The sequence below is a fragment of the Myotis nattereri genome (genome assembly GCF_964212035.1).
Source record: "Myotis nattereri genome assembly, chromosome: 4".
Classification (NCBI taxonomy): domain Eukaryota; kingdom Metazoa; phylum Chordata; class Mammalia; order Chiroptera; family Vespertilionidae; genus Myotis; species Myotis nattereri.
The window spans coordinates 38935893-38963746 of record NC_138079.1 but is presented as its reverse complement, the minus strand read 5'-3'; the positions used below and the strand labels follow the sequence as shown (position 1 = coordinate 38963746).

Here is a 27854-nt window from a genome sequence, read left to right as displayed (position 1 = left end):
TTTATAAGGTTTTTCTCTGTATATTGTGCTTCTATTTTCTGTTATATTATAAGGATCCATAAAAACAGGACACAAGGAATAGATGCTACTCACCTAGACCCCTACTCACCTAGACTCCTTCCCAAAAAAGAATGTCAGAGTTGACTTTTTTAGAGTTGGCATACAAAATCTCATTGGTCTTACACAGTGTCTTAGGACACCATTTTCATTATCTCTAAGTCAACTGATCATAATAAAGAGAATAAAAACAGCTCCCACTTATTGGCTCTGCACTGGGCACTTTCTGAGACAATCTCACTTGATCCTCACAATTCCATAAGATGAGGATTATTATTATTCTCACTTGGCAGTGCAGAAAACGGAGGCCCATTTAATTAACTTGCCCAACTAATGAGCGGCAGAACCAAGTATATGCAATAGCAACGCAAGTTTACATAACTACAAACCCAGCCCATGTTAATACAACACTCTAACCCCCAATAATAACACACTCAAAATTGACAAGCGAACATTTGGAGCTGGCAATTTTATTGATTCATTCATTGCACTGCTATGTGTTTGTTTATTGATAGGCTACTCTTGACCAACCACTGCACGAGGCATTGAAGATCCAACTGTGAACCAGACAGACACAGGCCTTCTAGATCCCTGCAGGAGCTTACAGTCCAGCCATGTGCATTAATAGCTCCTTAAGGGATACCCAGATGTTACTCTCTGGAACTTAATGAATTAACAAGGTCAAAAATAGCTCCTTCATAAATCATCCTCAATCTAATAATTCATTGTTTAGGAGAGTTGACATTTGTTGCTAGGATCAATCGCATATGTTTCAACAAACAGCAGGAAGGTAGCAGGAAGATGAGGATGAAGAGGTAGTAAGAAGATCTGGATATGGAAAGACTGCAGAAGAGAAAGGCAGGGTCAAAGTTTGGGCTGCTTGGAGGACTTTAGACTATTGGCCAAGCCACATTATAAAAGGTAACTTTTCAAAATAGATCCAAATCCTAAGGCTTTAACAGTTTTTCCATAATGGAAATCTTTATGAATCAGAGGCCACAAGCATTTATAGGTCTTTACAACACCTCAGGCATGTTTCAAAGTAATGAAAGAGGCAAATGTTTGTCCCAGAAGTCATCACTCACCCTTTGTGTACTGCAATATCCTCTCCACTAACACGGGGTACTTGGTGATGCGCTGAGTGACTAGCAGGATGCATTCTGGAATTCCTCGGCGTCGAGCCAAAAGATTACTATTTCGGAGCTTAAAAAAAGACATATATTTTTATATTCACAAACTCTATCCATATTTTCTAAATAGATGTGAATTTAATAATACAGAGAATCTGCAACAGCGGACTTCTACTCAGACACAATACAATACACATTAATTGAAAATTGATGGATTGTCATTAACTTGTATACTTTGTCATTAATTTCAATAATCCAGCTCTCCAAGATTTCAAGAAGTTTTAAGTTGCTCCGATGTATTTGTAATTAATTCCAAATGTGAGTAAATTCCAATACATATAAGTGTTAAGATTCACGAACAGCAAAAGTTTTGAAAAATACTCAGAAATCAAAGTTAGAGTTTGAGTATGAGTTTGACATTAACTACATTTTTCCAACAGGGCGTCCTCTTTATGTGTTGTTATTCACCATGGAACTTCAAAGTTCCCTCTAATCAGGGCAATTTTTTCTAAAAATTTCAGAGTATTCTTTAAGTTTTCAAATTCTCAAATACATGTATGTGGGAAGAAAACAAAAGGAGGAGAATCTCATAGAATTTTTTAAATGTTAGATAAAAATTTGGGATCCATGAAATGCTAAAGGACAAATTTCTTTAACAAGTAAATTAGATGCAAAAAAAAAGGAAAGGGGACTGTTCAAATTTTAAAAAGATTAAAAAGATGTAACCCTCATATATAATTGTGAACCTTGGATAGATCCTGATTTAAGCAATTCAATTTTATGAAATAATCAGGAAATCCAAATATTAGCCAGCTGTTGAAAAATATTAAAGAATTATTGTTCATTTATCTAAGCACGATAATGTCTCTGTAATTTTTTAAAAGATTATATTGTTTAGAGATACATATGAAGTGATGATGAGTCATGGATTTGCTTCAAGCTAATTCAGTGGGAGTGGAAGGATTCTGTCCTTATTTATACTATGATTCTTCTGATGTTTAACTTGTCAGGGCATGAAAGAGCTTCACAGGATATTGCAAAGGTGCTCATAAGCTTGGAGGACATGACTTCACAAATAACAAGCTACAAAAGAAAATGATTTAGAAGAAATATTTTACTAACATGGAAAAAACGACTTGCCATCTTGGCCACAAACTTATTAGTACTTCCTTCTAAAACAGCATCTAGATGTGAAACTTAGTGAGGTTACGTAAGAAATAAGCATGAACTACTTTCCCAAACTGGATTACCACTGTATGATAGAGTTTTAAAATACTTGCCTTAATAAAATTCTGAAACTTTTTATTTTGCTGGAGTTCTTTAAATAGGCTGACAGCTTCTTTGTGATGGCTACAGAATTCTCCATATATTTTCTTCATTGTATTTGCATTTTCTTCTGAAAACTGAGAATAACAGTTCAGTAAATGGTTTATAAATTGAGTCAGTTCTGAACACAAAAGGAAAAATGCAATTTTCATATATTTCAATACATTCTTTGCAAATAAAGAATAAAGATCATGATTTCTAGAGCTCAATGCTGATGAGCATATCCTATCTAATAAGGAGGGAATATGCTAATTGACTGCCATGCCCTCAAAGATGGCAGCACCCACAGCCAAAAGATGGCTGGCAGGGGAGGGCAGTTGTGGGTGATCAGGTCTGCAGGGGAGGGCAGTTGGGGGTGACCAGGCCAGCAGTGGAGGACAGTTGAGGGCAACCGGGCCAGCAGGGGAAGGCAGTTGGGGGCAACTGGGCCGACGGGGGAGGGTAGTTGGGGGCGATTGGACCAGCAGGGGAGTAGTTAGGTGTCAATCAGGCAGGCAGAAGCGGTTAGGGGCAATCAGGCAGGCAGGCAGGCGAGCGGTTGGGAGCCAGGAGTCCTGGTTGTGAGAGGGATGTCCGATCCCACAGGGATCGGGCCTAAACCGGCAGTTGGGACATTCCCCAAGGGGTCCCAGATTGGAGAGGGTGCAGGCTGGGCTGAGGGACACATACACACACACACACACACACACACACACACACTCCAGTGCACAATTTTTGTGCACCGGGCCTCTAGTCTTAAAACAATTGCCTATTTATTAATCTATAAATAGACAATAATTTTGGAATATTCTGTTTGTCTATTAATGGGCCTGCTTCTTAGCAATATTATAAATGTTTTATAAAAGCAGCTCATGATACTTTATTGGCCTTTTCATGGCATATGAATAAACTATTTCACTATTTAAAAAAGTATAAAACCATGGTACTTCTGAACACAATCACTTCTCTTTTTCAATTAAAATAAAAGAAAGTAGTCAAGAGGTAAAGGGAAGACAGTAATCTAATGTGATTATATTATACTGAACTAATTCAATTACCAAATAGCCAAATAAAAAACATTTGATATAATTTATTCTTTTTGTAGTCTTCGTGATTTCAACTTATAGTTTGAATATTTTTGTAGATTGAAGAAAGGATTATGTGGCAACATTTGGGGACCTCTCACTGGCTGGCATGTACACTGGCTAAGGGACCATGACCATGGACTCAGCCCTCAGTCGGGAATTTGATTTCTGTCAGCACATCACAAATAGATCAAGAGACAGGTAATTAATCATTGGCCAAGATAAAGGAGAAAGATGGATAACTAGGGTGCCAAGTAATTAACTGATGGAGAGAAGCAGAGATGTGGGATACGTGTTTCAATAAGCTTGACATATAGAACAACCTCTGTTTCCCAGGCATGAACTCTGAGGCTTTCATGGTAGCAGATCTGCCTCCTCCAAAACGAGCCAGTGCTTGCCTTGAAGATGTTGGTAAGACTGTCACAGGCCCACTGGGGAGCCACATTATTGGAAAGCCATCACAATAAGAAGTTTAAATAGAATTTTCATAAAGGGATTTACTTGTGGCTGTGACTCCTGGTGGAGGTAGTGATAGGGCCAGTCCCTGGCTTTATGAAACTTTCAGGCATCAGTCATATAAACTAACATCAAATAAAAGAAAAGCAATCAAAATCATCTGTCAATCAAAATGAAATTAATTCCAGTTCTCCATCGATGTTTAATACTGTAGAGAATCTGCAAACCTTTCCGTTTTTGAGGTTAGGACCTTTAAACCTCTCTTACCTGTTGGACTAGAATATCTCCAATTCGGTTAATGACGAAATTCCTATCATTGTCAGCACAGGACTCCTGCCTCCGCTCCTTCATGCTATAGAAGAAATGCCTATGAATTTCAAGTAACTCATCCAAGCAGGGGAAGATTTTGTCCACAGTGCTGTGGTCCAGCTGCAGCTCCTCCTTCATCCCTTTCCTGAAGATCTCAGACATGATGAAGAGGGTCTGGATGTGATGCATTTCCGTTTGCATTAGCTCTGAAACACGGGAGCAGAAACAGGCTTTTAAAACAAGAAGCCCTACGGACCTAAATTAGTAGCTAAACACTATACGTCACACAAATTAAAAAGAGGAAATATTTAAAAATAACCTTTTTCCACTATAAAAGTCAGCATCAATTAAACATTAATGCAAGCTTAAATTAATCAACATTTTCTGTTTTTCCAGATATAAGAAGATAAATTCAAGTCCAATACTTAAGAATCCAATGTATCTGAAACTCTCGTGACATAGCCAGCTAGCGTCTTTAGGTACCTTCAGCGAGGAGCTGGTCTTACTCTTCCCTGAGTGCTCTCTGAAATATAACTTAGTATGTCTCAGTTTTTCTGTTTTGTTTTGTTTTGTTGTGTGTTGTTGTTGTTGTTGTTGTTGTTTGGGGGAGAGGATGGTTGTTTTTTGCATTGAGTAGGAGTGCAATTAATTTGGTGAATTAAATTGAATTAAATATAATAAAGTTCCTGAAAGCAGATAATAATAGACCCTTTCTATTACTAGATTAGTCTCTAAAATTCCACTTTCTTTAGGGGAAAACAATGTATCATGATCAAGGAACATCATCAAGGAAGTAAAAAGATAACCCATAAAATGGGAGAAAATATTTACAAATCATATACCTGGTAAGGGACTTGTGTCCAGAATATATAAATAACTCTCACAACAACAACAATAAACACACTTCAAAAATAGGCAAAATATTTAAATAGATATTTCTTCAAACATATACAAGTGGCCAATAATTACATCATTAGCTATCAAGGAAATGCAAATCAAAACCAAAATAAGATACGACTACACACATACTAGGATAATTGTAATAAAAAAAGATGGACAATAAAGAAGTGTTGGTGAGGTGAGGATGTGGCTAAGTAGGAGGGGAAAATGGAGAATGACTACTAATGGGTACAAGTTTTCCTTTTGGAGCCGTGAAAATACCATGGAATTAGATAGCAGTTGATGGTTGCACAACTTTGTGAATATACTAAAAACCATTAGGTTCACTGTAAAGGGGTGAACTTTATGGTATGTAAATTAAATCTCAACTTTAAAAATGCAACATGAGAGAAAATAGTAATTCACAATTTGTAGAAGCACCACAAGTCCTAGATTAGTTTCTCCAAACTCACATGTTTTAAGAAAGAATCTAAAATGTCAACAATAAAAATAAATTAATTAAATATTAGCCATGGAGGGTAAACAAATCTAAATGTAGCTTTATTATTTTATCAGCAACAAAAAATCTCTTTAATTGGGAACCCACTAACTTTACATTATTTCCTACCATGTTTCAGTGCTAAACACATAACCATATCATTTCATTTAATCCTTTAGTCTATCTATCATGATCCCAAAGTAGAAATGATTTCCCTCATCTTTAGAAGACAATAAAGAAGAAAGGTGAAGGAATTTTCCCAGAATCCAAGCCTTTCTGACACAAAGGCCATGCTGTGAACTACCCTACATGATAAATTCATCCAAAATGGGTTAGGTTCTTTTTAATAATATATGAAATCAAGAGGAAAGTGAAGAAAAATTACTGTATAATACAAATTGCATGAGAAATACTGGCAGCATCTTCCTTTCCATAGTAACTCCCACCAATGCAGCTCTGGACAGACTTCAAGCACGCTTACATAGCATCTCACCTGGCCTGCATAACCACCCAGGAGAGAAGGGGTCCTCATTTGCCAAGGGACTCTTTGGGCCACACTTGCATACAGGCATACCTTGTTTTATTGTGCTTTGCTTTATTGTGCATTTATTACAGATTGAAGGCAAGATCCTCCACCAGCAAAACAATTATGACTCACTTTATTGCGTTATTTGCTTTATTGTGGTGGTCTGGCACTGAACCTGAAATATCTCCGAGGTCTGCCTACACATGGGATCAGTGAAAACCAAGAGCTGGTCTTATCTTTCAAATAGGGTGTCTTCTTGGAACTACTATTGAGCATCTACTTTGTACTTGAAAATTTTTTCAACCTCATTTTTTCCTAACTAGTGCATAATTGAACTTCCCCTGACTCAGACTGCCTCCACCTCACATGGCATGAAATAGTAAGTGTCAGCAGAGTGTAACTCCATAGGCAGGACCGCATCACACCGTCACACGCTGCCCTAATCCAGGTGCTGCCCCTCCCATTGCAGCTTACCTGACTGGCAACCTCTGGTGCGTGCGGGAAAATTACAGTGTCATATATATAATTGCCCTGTCCACCCTACATCAACATATGTGAAATTTTCCCGTGATTCTTATAATAGCAGAGGTAAATGTACATAGGCCATGCTTAAGTAAACTTGAAAAGGGTATAAGAAATAAAATCTGCTTTGTATCAGGTACACTCAATGCCTCATTTAATCTTCACAACATTTTAAACCTGAGTGTCATTATTCCCATTTTACAGATGGAGACACTGAGGTCCGGGTGAATTAAACAATTTGTCAGAAATTAAGTAACTAGAAAATGGTAGCATTTGGCCCTAGCTGGTTTGGCTCAGTGGACAGAGCATTGGACTGTGGACTGGAAGGTCCTGGGTTCGATCCTGGTCAAGGGCACATGCTCGGGTTGCAGGCTCAATCCCCAGTAGGGGGCGTGCAGGAGGCAGCCGATCAACGATACTCTCTTATCATTGACGTTTCTGTCTCTCTCTCCCTCTCCCTTCCTCTCTGAAATCAATAAAAATATATTTAAAAATATATATAGAGATAAAAATCACATTGAGAAAGTTGCTTAAAAAAGAAAAAGAAAATGGTAGAATTTGGATTTGAACTCAGGTCTGAATGGTTTCAAAGTCCAGGTTTTTCCCTCCATATGACATTGCTTCATCCAAGGAGCATATCTGAAAAGCTTACCAAAAATGACATCCTGTCGTTTGATGACATCCTTCTCCTGCCTGCTGCAAAACGAGGGGTCCACCACAAGACTCCACGACTCGGCTTCAAACTCCTGGGCATCACTGCTGAGGTCACTCCACAGAGAAGAATCCACGACATCTAATGTGGTTTTGGAAAAGTCAAACGTGGAGTAACATGTGAAGCATAAACAGACCTTCACCAGTACCCACGTTTATGGATTCATCACACTAAATACTGTGCTATCAACAGAGAAACAACTAAGCCAAAATACTGTTGATATGGAGTTGAGACATCTGAAAACCAAAACTGCGCTCATGAAAGCAAAGAATCATATATTAACACAATGGTTGTGTATATACTAAAAAAAGGACATTTGAAGATTGTTTGTTTGTTTTGGCTCGTTCTGTTTTAGTTTTAGTTTTACTTTTGGTAACCTTCAGAGTCCATGTGTGCTTACAGAATCTTGAACACAGAATCTTTTGTCCTGGGCTGTTTTGCACTATTTACTCAAATTTGAATCTTGTTCTTGTCCACTTTATTTTCTCTTTACTTGGCTTGCTGTCCTTAATATAAACATGACACATGGTGTCAGGACTCAAGTCACGTGAGCACAAGAGTTTTCTGACAGAATTTGACAACACACACACACACACACACACACACACCCTTCCAGAAAACAAAGTGCTGTTTGTCCAAATAACACACCTAAAAATGATTCCAGCTCAGAGAAATAAACATGACATGACAATGAATTTAAAGTCTTAAGTTTAAAATAAAAGAAACAGATTCCTGGGCAGAGTCCACACCTTTCTCTTGTCACGACTCTCCTTTCATTCGGTTTTCTTTCACTTATTGACAGAACTTGGATTTGATAAGTAAGTCCCCACATTAAGTCCTATCCTACAAAATATGTTCTTTAAAAAAATGTTTTTATTTCCCAAGAAGTGGGAGGCAACAGATGGCAATAAATATCCCAGAGTTCCAAGCAAGTCCTTTCTTAACTAATTGAAATATATCTTTTTAATCTATAATCCTATTTCAACTCCATTAATAGCTGTAAAACTTTTTAAAAGAATAACAAACACAATGTATGCCATTCTCATCATTATATTTATGACATATGTCTACTAAAAAATACATCATATTTCCTTGGTCACTCTATGAAAATCTTCTTTGGGTCTAAATTTTCTTTTTTTCCTTTCTTTCTCTCTTTCTTTCTTACTTTCTTTTTCTTTTTTTTAGAAATACCTATAGCAAAGAGACACCATGAAACAGAATTCTTTTAAAAAGAACAAAGAATATTTTTTCAATCTTATATCCTTCAGAAAATATTCCTTTTGGCAAATGCTCACAGAAACACCAGTACATGCAAACATCTTTTTCTCACCTTCCATTAAGAAAGAATCCGTGGAGGGGGATGAGCCCATGGACTGTAAGAGCTCATCGGAATGAGACCTGCTTCTCCAGGCGTTCCCGTCACTCTCGGACTCCAAGGATGTGCCTGGCCTCCTGCAGTGGAGAGAGGGAGAAGAGTTAGCCCAACAGCAGCTCTGGGGTGAGAAGATGTAAAACCACACTGACTTACCTGTCCAAGGTGGTGCCGGGAACACTTCTGGACAACGGATGGGCCTGCCCCACGGTGTCTTTCCTCCCGGCTGGCAATCCGATGGGCATGGAGGAAGAAGGGTGCAAGGAGAGACCAGCCAGGGGGACGTCTCTAAATGAAGAATCTGGAAATCAGAATGGATGCTTCATGTGTTTTCATAGAGGGCAGTAATTACGAGAAGTACAGGTAGTCGCTTAAAAGCCAGAAAGCTGAACACTCAATGGCCGCTTCTAGCATTTCGCATGCTCAGCCTGGAAACCAGTTCCCTCCACATCCCGACACCTGCTTCGAATGTCCCTTCCATGTCACACCCTCCTGACGGCAGGGCTGCAGGCCTGCTCCAGCACATCCACTGGGAGACTGTGGGCGGCTGGGATAACACAAACAAACAAGAAAATGGAACAGGGAAACACACCGGGGCAGCTTTCTCATAAACCACTGCTTGCACTCCCCGGAGCCAGCTTCGAAGAAGCCAACGTGTCATTAGCACTATGACTAGAGTGCATAGTGTGTGTATAAGCAAGCACACGCGCACACAGAGCCTGTCAATGGATTGGAATGACGCTGGGGAGCCTGTGTCTTTATGGTCTAAGAATTTCAGACAAATAAAAGCCAAGCTGAGCCCATGGACCGTAAAAGCTCATCAGAATGAGACCTGTTTCTCCGGGTCTCACATACTGAAAACTAAATAATGCTTCAGTGCCTTTCGAGTCAGTTCTAAAATGCTGTGGCCATAGGTGCGTTTACATTTGCTGGATACTATCTGTAACTCCGAGAAAATATTTAGTCCTATAATATAGCTGTCACACGCACCTTCTCAAGCAAAAGGGGGATATTACAAGGAATTTGACACATGCATGATTCAACGTTAGTCTTGTGACTCCCAAGTAAAGAGAGGGAATAGATGGTATTTTATTAAATTTAATATGCTTTTTATTTTCACGCTTAACCTTATGAAAACGAGAAGTACCTTAAGCTCAGGTCAAAGGGACTCCTGGTGTCAAAACAGCCAGTTATTTATGTCACAGTTGTACTGACTGCATTAGCTCAACCTTGTGTAACATCACTCCCAATCCCATGTCACCATGAAGATGCATACCTCCTTATCCCCTAATTCAAGGGGTTTTAAAAACACGGGTCACACTTTGTTACAGCCTTGAAATGAAAAGGGACCACAAACTTAAAATGCCGATCACATGGCAAACAATGCCATTTGAGGCAGAAAAAATTACTAATCTCTCACAGCAAATCAAAGGATTTCAAACGTAAGAGATGATGGTATGGCTGGTTCTTGCATGCAATGTAAGGAACTGTCAAAGCCTGCAATTATGTTCAGGAGAAATTGTTTAAATTTCATATATAATTCAAGAAAAAAATAGAACAACCAAATCTAACAATACGCAAACAAAACTTGGATAGACCTTGACATTTCACAGCCATCCTAGAGGAGCTAAGGAAATTCCAGCCTCAAGTACAATTAAGAAAAACACCAGGTTGTTATGGTAATAGAAAACAGAGAATGATAAGAATCTATAAATTCCAAACTTGAAGATTTCCCCCCCCCCTTATCTTGTGATTCTTAAGAAGTGTGTGGTGTGTACTGGTGTAGATAAATATGTGCTACTGCTAGGAAAACATAAAATTATGTACATTTAATATAGTGTTTCTTTTTCCCCTAAAACAGTGGTTTTCAACCTTCCTAATGCCACGACCCTTTAATACAGTTCCTCATGTTGTGGTGACCCCCAATTTCATTGTTACAAATTGAACATAATTAAAGCATAGTGATTAATCACAAAAACAATATGTGATTATATATGTGTTTTCCGATGGTCTTAGGTGACCCCTGTGAAAGGGTCGTGACCCACAGGTTGAGAACCACTGCCCTAAAAGGTTATTAAATCAGTAGTGCATGTTATGCCAGATCGCATCTTAGAATTGAGGCAAAATCATAATACCTCCTCCATTTAGTCCTCCATAATATAAAAGATCATGACTCCATGCTATACACCTGAAACTAATACAGAATAACATAGAATGTAAACTGTAACTGAAAATTTTTTTTTAATCATACAGTAATGTAGTACAAAGGCTTTTAGGTTGCCATAGAAGTTTATACCATTCTTGATCTCTTTGTATACTAGTAACTAAAAATTATGCCAAGCATTTGTTCTGAAAGAAGAAATAATTGGGCAAATGAGAAAGCAAAAGTTGGGGGTATTTTACATAGGAAAAATGTGTGGAATGTATGAAATTGGAAAAGTTCTAGTTTTCCACATCACTTACTTCCAAGGATGGTCTGTGGTTTGTTCTTGTTATATTTCTCTTGGAATTTCTGGTAAAGAACATCAGAAACACATAAAATAAGATCAAAGCACCAATGAACTACAAGAATGTCCACACAGTACACAGGATAGGATTCTTATCACATCATTTTCATTATTTCAAAGAGGAATTCAAAGCAAAAGACATTAAAGGCAACAAAGAAAAATGTTATGATAATGAGATGCTAAGTTATAATGAATGTGTGCTTCATGAACATGAGTCTCATGAATATCCCAGCTTTATTAAAAGCCTAGAGCAGTGGTTCTCAACCTTCCTAATGCCGCCACCCTTTAATACAGTTCCTCATGTTGTGGTGACCCCCAACCATAAAGTTATTTTCGTTGCTACTTCATAACTGTAATTTTGCTACTGTTATGAATCGTAATGTAAATATCTGATCTGCAGGATGTATTTTCATTGTTACAAATTGAACATAATTAAAGCATAGTGATTAATCACAAAAACAATATATAATTATATATGTGTTTTCCGATGGTCTTAGGCGACCCCTGTGAAAGGGTCGTTTGACCCCCCAAAGGGGTCGCGACCCACAGGTTGAGAACCACTGGCCTAGAGGAATCAGAAACCGCTAGCTCGCGTGTCCAGACTTGGGCTGAAAGGGGAGTTCCTATCAGCTATGCCTTTCTCCCACTTGTTTCTTTCTATCCTGGCTATTCCTCCTGCCTACAGGACATAACATAACTTTGCACAATGAAACGTTGCCCTCAACTCTGTGGCCTGACACAGCGTGTGATGCAGTTAACATGGAGGTTGTGAGGGCGGGGGGATAAAATGGACACATATGTAATACCCTTTGTAATACTTTAAGCAATAAATTTTAAAAAAAAAACAACAAAAAAAAAACATGGAGGTTGTGACTCCAAGTTTCCCTCTGAAAGATCATCATGCTTTCTTACATGCATTCCTGACAGGTCTTCAAAGTGGGAAGGAAAGGCATAGAATGACAGGTGCCCATCTACTCAAGCCCACCCCCAAACACAGAGAACACTCTTCTAGTCCCGCGAGCCGCTCAGCATAGTCCCGGGACCAGCAGCATCTCTGGGGAACTTGTTAGAAATGCACATTCTCAAGCCCAACCCAGACTTACTGGGTCAGAAATTCTGGAAGTGGCGCCCAGAAATCTGTGTTTTAACAGGTCCTACAGGTGACTCTGATGGTGTTTAATGTGTGAGGATTACTGCTCTAGGCTTCATTTACATATAATCAGCGTTCACTCTGGTAAACCAAGCAGGTTCCAGGAGAAAGGCAGACCCACTCGCACTGCCTAACACTGGTGGCCACACCGCGCTTTCCCTCTCCCACTGAGAGCACACAGCGAAGGGAATAACCCTACACTTGGAGCATGTGTGACTTTATCGTCGCAGTGATCATTCTAGAAATAAATCTGGACAATAAGAGAAGAGTCACAACCTCAACAGAGAATATGAAGCAACCGAGCCAGATAGAAACACGCACACGCACAGATGACAGTGGTTACCTTGGGACATGGAGGTGCAGCATCTTTACAACCTTTATGTACATTTGCAGTACAGCCTGTAACAAAGGGAGGAGATAGAAAGGTGTCTGTCTTATTTAAGGTAATCAGAAATGAATAGGACGACATCCTGGTTTTACTGGTCATTATGAAATAGCACATTCACATTAAAAATATTTAGGAATCATAAGGGAAAAAAATACTAAATGATGTGGAGCCCCACCACTCAAGCACAAGCACACTGCTAGTTGTTTCATCTCCTTGGAGATACTGTTCTCCTTTTGCAGAGGAACTCATCCATTATGACACCTGGAGTTAACGCATGACATACACTTCTGTGCCTGCCTGAGAACCCGTTTGCTATTATCTGCCTATATTGTAAGCAATTTCTGATATCTGGCTGGTTGCAACTGCCCTCTCCCACACCAGGTAGAATGCCTATGGAAATGGAAAGAAAAAGTCACACCATCACTGAGAAAAAAATATGTCATCGGCTCCGACAGGAATGCTGACTAACCAGGGGTAGCCAAACTAAAAGAGAAAAGTGAGTGGCCTGCCTGTGTTTTCCTCCAAGAAACAAGGCGGCCTCATCTCCCTGAAAGAAGTAAAGGAACACCTTGCCTGCCCCTTTCTGCCAACGGGCTCAGAGACCCAAGTCATCCTCACAGAAAACTGCCCCTGTGTGGGGACTGCTTCCTGCCAGGCTGCTGTCTCCCTGCCCTCTCTCCCCTCCCACTCGCCAGGGCCACCCTGTCCCACCCACCCCCATGCCCTGTGTAGATGCAGGAACCTGTGGCTTATCAGAAGCTTCATGAGAAAGAATTATCCCATCCATTTAGGTCCATCAAAGCCACACTGTGCAGGAGGTTGAACCCAACCACCCTCCCACCTGTGGGTCTACAGAGGCATTTCAGCCACCACTCAGTGGGCAGTAAGCAGGGCCCAAGCTGACCCGCAAGCTGGTCCTGTTGGCAAACATGGAAACCGGAGGCCCTCTCCTCATTCCAGAACAAGCAAATAAAAAAAGTTAAAGAAAAAAAGAAGCTGTGAGCTACCCCAGCACAAAATTATACTGAAAACAAACGGGCAGAGTGAGCCAGAGTATTATTAAATCCAGAAAGAGAGAAAGGTATTTTGAATGTATTCTCCCAAAGAGACATGAAATAGGACCAAACGGCCATGAAGGAGGAAGCCGTGAGGATCGCTGGCAGCAGGAGAGGAAGACGAGCTTTGTGAGATGAGACAGGACTGCAAGGAGGGAGAAGGTCGAGAGCAGAATGTGAACCGTGTGTGAAGAATCAATGCGACAGAAACATCAAAGCAGCACCTTGAAATTAAACTTGAAAGGTTTCCTCCAGAATGTGGAGAAAAAGCAGGGTATAATTATAAAATAGAAGGTGTCATACAAAAAAGACAGATAACAGAGATCACACTTCTCCAAGGAAAAAATCTGAAAAACTAGATCAGAAGCAATAGTCAAAGCGACAACTGACAAAAACTTCTTTTAAAGCTAACAACCCGCTCCTCACAAAAAAAGGCAGATCAAACGCTCTCACTGTTTCCTAGAAAAAAAATAATTAAATGACACCTATTGCATAGAAACATTCTGACGACATCTGTATGATTAAAAATTGCAAAGTCCTCAAGGAGACAAAGCAGGTCACCCACAAAGGAATAAGGTCAAGCAGGCCCCAGACTTTGCTGCTACAATTTTAAATGCTCAGATAGAGTGGACCAGTGTTGACAGAGTATTGGGGTGGAAACGTTTGGCCTAAGAACTTGGCCAGATAAATTGCTTTTTGTGTGTGAAAGAAGCAAAGAGACACCCTTAGATATACAAGATTTCAGGAAACACACCACTCCAATAACCTTCTTAAGAAAGGTATTAAGAGCAGAATCAAAACTAAGAGTTCAGAAATAAATCAGATTTTTTTAAAGGAGCAAAATGAGCACTGGAACCGTCTAAACAAAGAACCGCAGCTAAAAAATTGTTGTAAGCAGAGACACAGAGCTGAATACAAATATCAAATTAGTCTTGAAATAGAAAACTATTTCTGAAAGATTATACACATAATATAAAAACAATAATTTAATGATGAATTAGTATACTAACAGAGGCTAGGGGTAAAAAGGGTAAATAGAAGGGAAATAAAAGAGTATGTAATTATAAGACTTTCATAGCCCTAACGTTAGTATTAATAGATAATAAAAGAGCATATCTGCTTGCCAAATCTATGAAAAAGATAAAAGCAAATGGCTAAACCAGACATCAAGGAAAATAGCATAGAACTATAAAAGATAGCTGATAGCTGTAAACGCAAATTAGAAAAAAAAATGCTATAAAACAAGGCCTCTCCGTTACATTACAGAGCACCTATCCCCAAAATGAAGACGCACACCCCAAATCAAGACCACAGAGTTAGGTAAGGGAAATACAAAGAAAAGGAAAGCAAGAAGAATGTTAACTTTAAACAAAGTAAAATTTGATGCAAAAGGCATTTAATGGCATTAGAAATTAATTTTATGTTGATGAAAGTGAAATCCGCAATGAAGGTAACATCAAAATATAAGTAGTGCAATCTATTTATAAACAAGGAAAATCTTATAAAAATACAATTTTCATGAAAAACTAACAACTCAGGCTTTAACCAAAAAAAAAAAATTGCGGACACCAGGATTTTTTAAAATATATTTTTAATGATTTTAGAGAAGAAGGGAGAGGGAGAGAGAGATAGAAACATCAATGATGAGAGAGAATCATTGATTGGCTGCCTCCTGCACATCCCCTACTAGGGGTGGAGCCTGCAACCCAGGCATGTGCCTTTGACCAGAATCAAACCTGGGACCCTTCAGTCTGCAGGCTGACGCTCTATCCACTGAGCCAAATCAGCTAGGGCCACCAGGATTTTCAATATTTACATCATATTTTGTTTCACATCATATTTTTAAGATTAGAAATACTAACTTTCACGATTAAAAACAAAAATACACCAATGCAATAGGATTATTTATCAAAAACAGCAGAGATTAGACATGTCATAGTCTCTTATCCAATGTAAAAAAAAGCCTTAATGTTAATATGAAGTTTAAAACTCTAACACTCCCCTACCCCCAAAACTGTAAATCTTAAAACTTCTAAAAAACTGTGGGTTAAAAAGAAAATCAAGTGTATATTCATACTGATTCTAGAATTTAATCTAAGGCAATAATCAAAGATGTGTACAGTAATATGTGCAACATTATGCTGGGAAAAACTTAAATGTACACTAAGTAAGGAATAACTTAGTACATGTGATAGCATCCTCAAATAAAACATGAGCATAACAAGTTGACTCTTTTTATTAGAAGGGACTCCATCAAAATATTAGGTAGCAATGTTCTCAAGGTGGTAAATTTGGATAACTCCAAGCTTTTCCTTAAACCTTATATCTTCTATGAATTTTATTACATTAAAAAAATTGACTACTTTAAAAGCTGAACATATCCTATTATGTACTTTCAGCCATTTCCATCTTCCACTAAGACTTCCATGGCAACTCAGTGTGAACCTACATATTCTATACTACAAAAGTTTACTTTTCAGCAAGTCCTGGCTCCCTAACCTGCGTTAATTACTTCTGAGTATCTAACTAGATATTATTAATTATATATTAACTACATATGAGTGTCTAAGGCCCAGCTTAGTGATGGCTGCTGTAGGTGATACAAAAGAATTGTGTGATTATAGTCCTTAAATAACTTAAAGTCCATTTTAGTAGTTAAAAGCCAAAAGAGGTTGTCCATAACCCAGTATTAAAAAGAATAGAGAAGGGGGAGAAACCAAGATGGCGGCATAGATAAACACCGGGAAATAGTCGCCCCACACAGCAATTGAAAATTATCCCAAAGGACGGAGCAAACATCGTCCAAAACAACAGGAAGGCTGGCTGAGTGTAATTTCTACAACTAGAAGAAAAGAAAAGCACGCTGAGAGCCAGAGGAGCTGCGGAGGCTGAGTGCAGAGGTATGGCGGCGGCGGCGGCGGCGCGCGCGCGGAAAGGGGGTGGCACCTGAGGACGCGGCTGTCTTTTTGAATCACAAGCTCCCAACTGCTCTGAACTCCGGTTCCGGGAAGTCTCTGGGGACCCAGGTCTCATACGGGGAGAGGCGACTCTGTCAGGCGGCAGCGGGCGAACTTGAGGGCGGATTTCCCTCAGAGGTGCTTGCAGCCGTTACCGGGACACTGAGAGGCGCGACTCCGGGCGCGGAGAATCAGCCATAGCGTCTTTCTCCGCCCCTTTTGACTCCCTGAGACCCCGCCCCACCCAGGCTGTGGCAGAGGCTTTTGCATATGAATGTACCTAACTACAGCCCAGCCAAGCAGACCAGGAACTTCCAAGAGAAGGCCCAAGGCCCCGCAGCAGCTTGCATTGCTTCACAGCTGAGCCTCTTCCTGGCTCCTGCTGTGTGGCCTCAGGCAGGGGCTGAATTAGCACCTCCTTAGATCCAGGAGCCACTGTACCCAGTGGTCAGAGGGGGACCATTCTCCCACTTCAGACACAGCTGCTTCCCACAGCCAATTGGCCTGGAGGTCAATTCCTCCCAGTGATCCTACAACAACCAAGGCACCAAGAGTGCACCAAGAGTGTCCACCCCGGGTAACTGGGGAGGCTGAGCCACTGGGCCCTACAGGACACCTGGCGCGCAGGGCCACTCTATCAACACAGGGAAGCAGCCAAAATGCGGAGACAAAGAAACAGGTCACAATTGGCAGAAACGGAGGAGGCCAGACGACTGGATATAGAGTTCAAGGCCACGTTTATAAGGTTTTTCAAGAATTTTATGGAAACCGCCGATAAATTTAATAAATCCCTCAAGGAGTATAGTGAGACCATGGAGGTCATGAAAAAGGACCAACTAGAAATTAAGCATACACTGACTGAAATAAAGAATAATTTACAGAGATCCAACAGCAGACAAGAGGATCCCAAGAATCAAGTCAAAGATTTGAAATGCAAAGAAACAAAAAATACCCAACCGAAAAAGAAAAAAGAAAAGAGATTCAAAAAATACGAAGATAGTGTAAGGAACCTCTGGGACAACTTCAAGCGTACCAACATCAGAATTATAGGGGTACCAGAAGGAGAGAGAGGGCAAGATATTGAAAACCTTTTCGAAGAAATAATGACAGAAAACTTCCCCCACCTGGTGAAAGAAATGGACTTACAAGTCCAGGAAGCGCAGAGAACCCCAAACAAAAGGAATCCAAAGAGGACCACACCAAGACACATCATAATTAAAATGCCAAGAGCAAAAGATAAAGAGAGAATCTTAAAAGCAGCAAGAGAAAGACAGTCAGTTACCTACAAGGGAGTACCCATCCGACTGTCAGCTGATTTCTCAACAGAAACCATGCAGGCCAGAAGAGAGTGGCAAGAAATATTCAGAGATGAATAGTAAGAACCTGCAACCAAGATTACTTTATCCAGCAAAGCTATCATTCAGAATGGAAGGTCAGATAAAGAGCTTCACGGATAAGAAAAAGCTAAAGGAGTTCATCTCCACCAAACCAGCATTATATGAAATGCTGAAAGGTATCCTTTAAGAAGAGGAAAAAGAAAAAGGAACTCTTACCATTTGCCACAGCATCGATGGAACTGGAGAGCGGATAAATACCACAGGATCTCACTTATTTGTGGAATATAATGAACAACATAAACTGATGAACAAGGACTGATCAGAGACGGAGAGGCTTTGATTGGACTGTCGGGCCTTGGAGGGAAGGTAGGGGAGGGTGGGGGCAAGGGGGAAGGATCAACCAAAGGACTTATATGCAAGCATATAGGCCTAACCAATGGACACGGACAACGGGGAGGTGAGGGGATGAGCGGGGGGAGAGGGGGTAGAGGGTACACATATGTAATATCTTAATCAATAAAAAATATTAAAAAAAAAAAAAAGAATAGAGAAAATAGGTCATAAACATGATGTGTAAGAATTTAGGCCACAGCAGTCAGGGAAGATTTCCAAAACGAGGTGGGAAATGTGGACTGACATAGAGAAGGGGAAACTGAGAGAAGGGAGATTATAACCATAAGTGAAGGAACAGAGGCAGGAAAACCCACGGGAAGGGAGAAGAGGACAGCAGGCCCAGCTCGGCCCCTGGCTGTACGGCTGAAAGGGGAACTAACCTTGGACTGGCCAGCAGGAGGCAGACCAGGAACCACAGGCATCGGAAGAGGTTGGGCTTAGTCCAGCAAACAAAAATGAGAGAAGTTCTTTTGTGTATGTGGGCTGATGAAAGTGATGTTGTACAAAGACTGATGTGGTAAGTGTATTCAGAATAAATTGTACGTGAAAATACCTGGAGAGGGAAACGAGTGCAATTTGCTCTCAGCAGTCCCAAAGAGGGTGATGAGAACGTACCTGAGTGGTCCCAGGGAGACAGGAAAGGAAAGAGTGATGGGGGTTTGTGGGGCCCGGGGTGAGGCGGGGAGACAAAGGGGAAGAGGAGTCAAGGTGCCCAAGGTCTGAGCTTGTACCATGAGTGCAGCAAGAAGGGCGACCTTTCACATGAAACCTCTGGGTGGTGATGGCCACAGCGAGGGTCACCCTGAGCCAGTGTGACTGGGACAGTCTTGGTTTATTATCCCTGTAGCTCTTCCATACTCTCAAAAGTGGCCACAAACTACCTGGTTGCTCAGTCTCTCTAGGCAGCTGTAAATATGGAAGTAGAAAGTGAGGGATAAAGACATTAATCCGGGAAGATTAGGCCTAACTATCATATTTTAGAACAAATGATTGCACGACTATTAACACAGAAACAATTAGGGGGGGTGGGGGTGAACAAATGCGAAAGAACTGAGTTTGGAGGGCCTCAGGACAAAGGAGACGACACCCGTGGTAAACAGGAGGGAAGCGTGCCATGGAAAAGAGAATGTTTACCTAAATGGAGGGGCCATCGACAGGAGCACAGACTCTCAGCCCTGACTAGAAAGCGATGCCAAGTTTCCGTCAAAAGCAGGACTTCCGTTAAATACTACAGACGGAGGCCAAAATGCAGGTGGCTAAGGAAGAAGTGCCAGGGAAAGACATGAGAGCGGTGAGCGCAGATCACCCCCTGGCGGAGTTTACCTTAAAATGAGGGGAGGGAAAGATGGTGATGTGGATGGTGGATCCACCGTGGGGATCGGCCTTGTGAACAGCACGGACTGACACCCTAGGAAATGGGTGCCGTCACACCCACTTATAACCGACCGCTGACAGGCAGGCAAGCCAGAAACAACCCGCAGCAATACTTACAGCAAATTTCTAAAAAAATTAGCAACTGAAATCACAGCTGAACGGCTTGATGCTATTTCAGATCCCATAAAAGAAAGAAATCAAGTATTTGCCAAGGAGAGCAAAGCTCAAGCCCGTGTAGAGCTGGTGCCATCAAACACTGCCAGCTGTGCAGAGGAAACGCAAGCTGCCTTTCAGGGCGTGTGTGGACGGTCTTTTCCTGAGATGTACAACTATCAATACGGTTTGATTCTTAATGGAATCACTTCCTAGGAATTTAAAGAGAAACTTACAGGGAAACGTTCCCCTGCTCTTCTCTCTCCCTATGCTCCCATCCCACCCCCATGCGGCCCCCTAACTCTGGCCACCAACAAATATCATAAAACGCATTTCACCTGCCTGGGCCTGAATCCTGTGGCTCTGAATAATTCTTTCACTCCACAAATATTTACTAAGCCGCTGTTCACAAGGCACTGGCTCTGGGCACTGTGGGTGCCATGAACGAAGAGGGTCAGCTTGAAGGTGGGCACAGGGGAGGCAGAACAGGGCTCTGTTTTGGACGTGTAACATTTGAGAAGTTTCTAGACACCCAAGTGGAGACATTAAGTTGGCAGTAATATATGTAGTTTGGGTTCTGGAAGGTTATGGATAAAAAGTACTGACTCGAACCATCGTGGGTCACTCTTGTTAAGTTGTTAAATTGTATGTGCGGCACAAAAGCAAACGTCCATGTGAATATGCTTAGCAATGACCCTGGCCTCAGGGATCTTACTGTCTGGGGAAGCAAAGCATAAAGACACTGCGTACAAGGCCCGAGAACTTACTGGAACACTGAAACGACTCCTTCCCCAGGAGCGTTTTATCACAAACCAAACACTGTAGAACTCCAGAGGAAGTTCCAGGGACAAATTGATGTCGACTCAGCTTCTCTTTGTCTTTGGCATCCTTGCTTTTTGTCTTCAGATAGAGCAGCAGCAGCAGCAGAAAAATGGGGGGAAATGAGAAAAGAGAAATGCTGAGAGCCAACATCTTAGAGAAGTCATACAAAGTCCCTACATTTCTATCAGAATATAAGGGCTGTAATCAACAGGTACAATGATGCCAACATATATTATTACCCAGAATGTAGTTGTCTTAGCATTTCTGATGACTTAGGCCAGTGGTCGGCAAACCGCGGCTCGCGAGCCACATGCGGCTCTTTGGCCCCCTGAGTGTGGCTCTTCCTAAGCCTTAGGAGTACCCTAATTAAGTTAATAACAATGTACCTACCTATATAGTTTAAGTTTAAAAAATTTGGCTCTCAAAAGAAATTTCAATCGTTGTACTGTTGATATTTGGCTCTGTTGACTAATGGGTTTGCCGACCACTGACTTAGGCAATACTCCATATAAAACATACCGGTGTTCAAGTATGTGTAAAATCTGAGGTAAATGATTTTAAAGGGGGAGGAGAAACTATACTAATTGCTGAGAAACTGAGCCATCTATGTTTCTGCATGAGAGGCACCAAACCTTAACTACCTTAGATTTATTCCGAGGGCTAGTCATCCGATTCATGATGAAGCTGAAAGTTCGGCTCACTTTGTACTTTTCAGAATCCGATTTGGCAGGTATGATGTATTTATCCCATTCTTCTTCCGGAATTCTACAAAAAATAATCTGTATTCATTCATGGCTTATAGGATTTAAAGAGGGTAAAATACAGCATATGCTTTTACACATATATATTTATACATGCTTTATACATATATTTACACATATAGATTTGTTCAGTTTTAATTGTTATTCTAAAGATAAAGATAGAAACTATTAAATATATCTTATAGATGGGTAGGTAGATAGATAAAGCAACTAGCTCACAGACTAACAACTAACAATTACAGAATATAAGTGGTAGAGGTAGGTATTCAGTATATAATTCTTTCAATTTTTCTGTATACACTTTTTCATAATAAAATACTGGAGAAATAAAGGATAACTCAGACTTGTAATTTTACTCTGAAAATCATCTCTCTGTTTATTATACTAACAGAATTTTCCTCCAACACAGAGAAGCCAAAAAACCAACAATAAAAAACTGTATTTTCTGTATTTTGGGAACATAGAGATAATACTCAGCAGACAGATATTTCCTTTGTCAATACAGCCTGAGAAACAGGCTGTCTGCCTCCTGATTCCGTCTCTCCTACTCAGTCAGGCTATTTGCAACCTGAAACTCTCTAGGTTACAAAGGAGAGAAAACTGTGGATACTCCCCCAAATAAGAGGCAAGCTAGAGGCAACTGTACCCAATCCATGAACACACTGAACATCATTTATTTACCTCTAATCCATATAACCATTTTTTATGAAAAAAATAAGTCCCAGCTATGAAAAATGATATTTCCCCTGGAATCATTTTCTCTGATAGTCTTATATTTCTAATATATAACAGAGAAAGAGAGAATATGTTAAATATCAACCTAAGTATATATCTTGTCAAACCAGATAACACTTTTGTAGACCGAGTATTTCCAAAATAAAGATTTCATATCCAAAGTCTTTCCTACCACCCCCCCGCCCCCCCCGTGTCAAATAACAACAAAAACCCACAAAAAACCTTCTCATTTGTGAAGATTAGTGGCTAACGCATTCAACTCTGGGAAATACTTTCAAAAGCAATCATATTATTGATATGCACCAAAATATACATGATTACTTTCGTGAAAATACATTCAATGATAACTTTCTAGGACTTGAGTTTTCTCATCTGATCAATGACAGGCTTAAACTAAATTATTTCTAAGGGCCCTTCTCACACTTAAATATAAAATGTATTTACCTGGTACATATTAAACAAAACTTTAAGTTATTTAACCTCTATACTAGATAATGGAGAGTTCAAACTTATGAATGTGTGTTTTTTTAAAATAAATAAATGGTTTCAGAGCTGCCTCTTGTTCATGCAGATCCAAAGGCATAGTCAGGACAGTGTCCTGCTTTTCAAATCCTGCACAGTAAGTGAAACTGGATTTGCTACTTAGAGAGAATAGTTGAAAAAGCCAGAAAGGAAAGAGGGTGAGTAGAAGTGAATGTATCCTACAACTACTCAGAGTAACAAAAGGAACTCAGATCCTATTATTTCCTTTCTACTTCACAGCCACTTCTTTAGATAACTGACTGATGAATATAACCTGTAAAATTCCATACCTCTTATGTCTTAAGCATCCTAATTTTCAAAACTCGTGGTATAATATTCAACAGGCTCACTTTGGGAGTGGGAGAAAAACACATTTGAGTCACAAAAGGTGCCACCCAATACCTAAGAGAACAGTAGTAAGCTGAGTAGACTAAATCTCAGAATTAAAGGATGGTGAAATGGTGAGGTCAATGTGGATTTAGAACTCAAGAAATCCTCTCTTCTACTTCCCAGCAGGAACACAACTAAACTCTCTCAAATAAAAGAAAATATGTACCCAACTATATTCCAAATCACCATGCTACAGAAGAGAATATCAAGAACAACGTTTCAGTTTTGATTTAAAAAGTATACATGCACCACAATTTACCATGTATTCTACATACTTCTACAAAATTACGTAAAATTATACCACTTAATTTTTAAGCTCAAAGGCTGATAAGACCTCAGACATGATCATGTAAACAATAATAATCTATATAACAAGTAAGTACTGTAGTGAAGAACTGAGAAGGGCAAGATCCTCAACTGATTTCACAACAGAATTTAAATAGCTTTCAATTTATAAGAATCTTGGGGGAAATAATTTAAACTCCTTCAACATCCCAGAACAAGAATGCCTAAGCTCTATTATCAATCTGATGCCCAGTGGAGTCACCCACAGTAAAGTTCTACAAGCACGATTCTTCAGTCTCTTGGTATTGCCTTTTTAATTGGTAAGTAGATATTTAAAATATATAAAGAACATTTTAATCCTAATTTATTATATTTATAACCTATTTTTGAAATTAAAACTGGGCATCTAAATGTTAAAAAGTTCTCACTATCCAAATTGAAAGTTGACACAGTGTGACTTCTTTGAACACTCAACTGCTCAAATTTTCTTAATAGAAAGTAACAGATGCAGTAAATTTAAGACAGATGGTGGCAATAAAGTAAGTGAGTCATGCCATACAGCGTTTAAGCTGTTAGGATAGGTAGTGTGTCAGCTCTGCAGAAATGAGCCTGCAAGGCCTGGACTGAGCTCCCCATTTACCTGGCTGCATTCAGAAATGAAGTGATTAATATACATAGAAATGCCAGTGTAGGAGGACCCTCAAGTAAATATGTACATCATGAGCAAAGCCAACCACAGGTATGGCCAGGGCTCTTCCTGGCATATCCAACAAGATATCAGGAACAGAACAGGTGAGATAAAATATCTACTCTACTAGATACACCAGGGCAGCGATTTTCAACCAATGTGCCACTGAAATTTCTAAACATGCAATGCTTGACTATTTAGTCAGAGACACTGACCTCTTTTCCCTTGGACTACCAAATTAAAAATAAAAAATGACAATAGCCAACAATATAGCCATCCAGTGTGAATGAATCAAAATTTTACCAGATTGGCAAAAAATATATGTTTTTCATGTGCCACAGAATTTAAGGAATCGGTTTGTGTACCGGGAGTTGGAAAAGGTTGAAAATCACTGCACTAAGGGATATGACTGAGAAAGTCAGATGCTTTCAGGATGTGGATTAGGGGGCAATAAAGAATAGAAAGAATAAAAGACAGAATGACAGAAAATGTGGAAAAACATTGGTTTTTCTAGCCTTAGATCCCTTCCTCTCCTAATGAAAAATAAATGTTTTATTTAAAAAATCTTGACAATCAGTCCAGTACTTCTTCAATTGTGAGAAAGATGGCAGAGGGAAGACTGCTAATCAAAATGACAACCAAGATGATGAACAAATTCCAGAATTAGTAAATTGCTCAAAAGGAGTAATAATGTAAGCAGCTCCAAACGGCACAAACCACAAAAAACACACACCCAGTAATGGTCAGTTATCTTGCTCCTGCCATCACCACCATCATTGCCATATGGCCTTCCTCACTTCCTGTTCTTAAAGGACATTCTTAGTCTTCCTCTGGTTTTCTCAGTTCAAAGTTTCTATTTTGGTCTCAAAATATAAGAATAAACAAAAGGAGGCTTTTCCTTATTAATACTTTTATTCCAAGACTTCAATCACAACAGTCTACCTTGATCTATATATTAAAAGGTTTCAGAGTTTCAGCATTAATATCACCAAAATTAAAACCATTTTCTCTTTTTCATATGTTCTCTTAATGCCAAACATTTCTGCCATTTCTGACACAACCCCAGGCTATTTCACAGTGGGGCTCACGCATGGTTAGTTACTTGAGGCCAAAAGAACTCAAAGTCTTGCCTGCTCCCTAGTCAACTTCCAAAACTCCAATTGACAGTTATTTGGGGGAGGAGGAGGAGAGGTGCTTAGGCACAAAGCTTTCAAATCTGCATATCAATTAGAAAACTAATGATGTTTAAAGCACTTTCAACATTATGTGTTCTTTGTTTCAAACTTAACACTCCTACACACTACTCCCTACGGACAGGTAACAGATGTTTAGGCACTTTCTATAACTGACCGCCCAGGACCTGTTGTCATAGTAAATAAAGCTTCTTGTCATGGCGGGCCTACCTAGCCAAATCCTGATGCCTTTCTATTTTCTTTCCTTTAAAAAAAATAATAATAATTTTAGAGAGAGAGAGGAAAGGAGGGAGAAAGAAACATAGATTTGTTGTTCCACTCATTTATGCATTCATTGGTTGCTTTTTGTATTTGCCCTGACCGAGGATTGAACTTGCAACCTTGGCGTTCAGGATGATGCTCTAACCAAGTCAGCTAGCAGACCAGGGCCCGATGCCTTTCTAAAGCAGGCGGTCCTCACACTGCTCCCCGTGGTCCTGTATGCTATAAGTGTTTGGCTTTGACAATAACCCAATAGAATACTCTGTCCCCAGTCTGGAGGCCTGCACATCTGGGGACTGAAAGGAGCAGCTAGTCAGCTATACATAGGATTCAGGCAAGGATTCAGGCAGGCCCATTGCACAGAAACTTCACAAACCATTAAACAAGTATCCAAAATGATGTGCACACATTTCCCAAGGTGGACCGAGCAGTGCCTCCAGAAATTTGGAAAAGTTAAAATACCTTTTTTCTTCTGGCGGTTCTGGTAAACTGTACGCTCTTTGCTCTAAAAAACACAGAAAATAAAATGAAAACCAAGGCAGACAAGCTAGCAGTCACATGTTAGTCTGAAATGCACACACTCCACCCTATTCTGTCATTATGTACACCACCAGTTATGAGAAAATACGTCTCTTTATATAAGTAGGTCATTGCTCCAGGTATCTTTACCACTTCCCTAGTTTGGAGGGAATGGGGAAGAGGCCAAAATACGGCAACAGTTAATGAGTCTATGAACAAAGTTAGCATCAGCAAGGGCAGCAAATGTTTTCAGAAGTGCAGAAAACCAGTTCTATCTTTTTTTTATATTTCTCACCAGAGCTTCATCCCTTATTTGTAACGCTAATTTCCCAACATACAGAATCAATAGATGCCTTAGCTATTTTTTTAAGCAAAGCTAAAAAGAAAGTCTTGAAGGCCAGTCTAAGGAAGAGCCCATTTGAATAGATCTGCAATGCCTTTACAAAATCCTAGCAGCAGCCAGTTCAGAGATGCGCCTTGTGGCTCATGGGAAAGGGAAGGCCACCTGTCCCATTGGACTTCTGGGGGGTAGAAGGACAGGCTCATGCAAGCAGCTCAGCGCCATCTGGTTTTCGGAAGGAACTGGAGTACTTACTACAGGGATGGAGCAGAGCCACTGATTTAGACAGTGAGAGAGACTGATGGAGGGAGCGGCCACTGTGGAGCACACCATCTATAGAGCAGGGACAAGTCCTTTACCATTACAATCCAGAAGCTTGAAGAGGCAAAACTAAATTGCAAAGAAGATGGGCCAGGTATGTAAGAAGAAACACTAATAAATACATATCCCTGAAATGTGTAAATATCGATGTTGAACCTTATTCTATCTTGTAGGTAACATAAAATCTTCTTTGAAGAATTAGAAGACTTAATTTTAATGCTATTAAATGTTCCACAAATTAATTCCTGGGTACAAATCAGTATCTTTATTGTAAATAGGCTGAGGTTCAAGAGGTACCAAGAGAATAAAGCTTCTTATCCAAAATAATCAAGCTAATACAGTAACAGAACCAGACTCAGCCAACTGGGCAAAGTCTAAAAAGATTCCATCCATCAGTGCACAGTCATTTCCAAAAGTACATTTAGCTCACTCCTCGGATGCCTAAGTGTAGAACACTTTTGTCCATCTTGGTAAGGTTATAATTATCATCACAATATTGACAATGTCCCTTTCTATCTAAACCTATGATGTACCAAAGGGAATTACGTATAGGGTTGGATTTTATGTCTACAAGCATTAAGTGATAAAGTTGCTGCCATTGTACTCTTGGTTCAAAAAAAAAACAACGATGAGACATGACAATAGTAGCCCTTTGGAAGTGACAAGGAAGAGAGATCACAAATAAAAACAGAAAGGGCAAAAAGGCCATCCTATCTTTATATAACTGTATTATAGCTCATATATGGGAGTTTTCACGGGGGCAAAAGGAGAATCGGAGTCTATTGAAATAGGGAAAATGTTTAGGATTACTCAAAACTCACTGAGAGAAGATTTCTAACACCACAAATATC

At 39.9% G+C, this 27854-nt stretch overlaps 1 protein-coding gene across 2 annotated transcripts in view; it reads right to left on the bottom strand.

The window, feature by feature from the left end:
- The window catches only part of ARHGEF28 (Rho guanine nucleotide exchange factor 28), a 264926-nt gene that overhangs the window by 53825 nt on the left and 183247 nt on the right, over nt 1–27854 (bottom strand). For both annotated transcript variants that reach the window (XM_081090556.1, XM_081090557.1), the window contains 11 exons: nt 26286–26328; nt 21630–21753; nt 20934–21066; nt 12853–12908; nt 11316–11364; nt 9009–9153; nt 8811–8932; nt 7421–7561; nt 4301–4548; nt 2468–2590; nt 1143–1260 (listed from right to left, as the gene is read on the bottom strand). In XM_081090556.1, the coding sequence (XP_080946682.1) occupies nt 1143–1260; nt 2468–2590; nt 4301–4548; nt 7421–7561; nt 8811–8932; nt 9009–9153; nt 11316–11364; nt 12853–12908; nt 20934–21066; nt 21630–21753; nt 26286–26328 (1302 nt within the window). The remainder of the gene's footprint in view (nt 1–1142; nt 1261–2467; nt 2591–4300; nt 4549–7420; nt 7562–8810; nt 8933–9008; nt 9154–11315; nt 11365–12852; nt 12909–20933; nt 21067–21629; nt 21754–26285; nt 26329–27854) is intronic.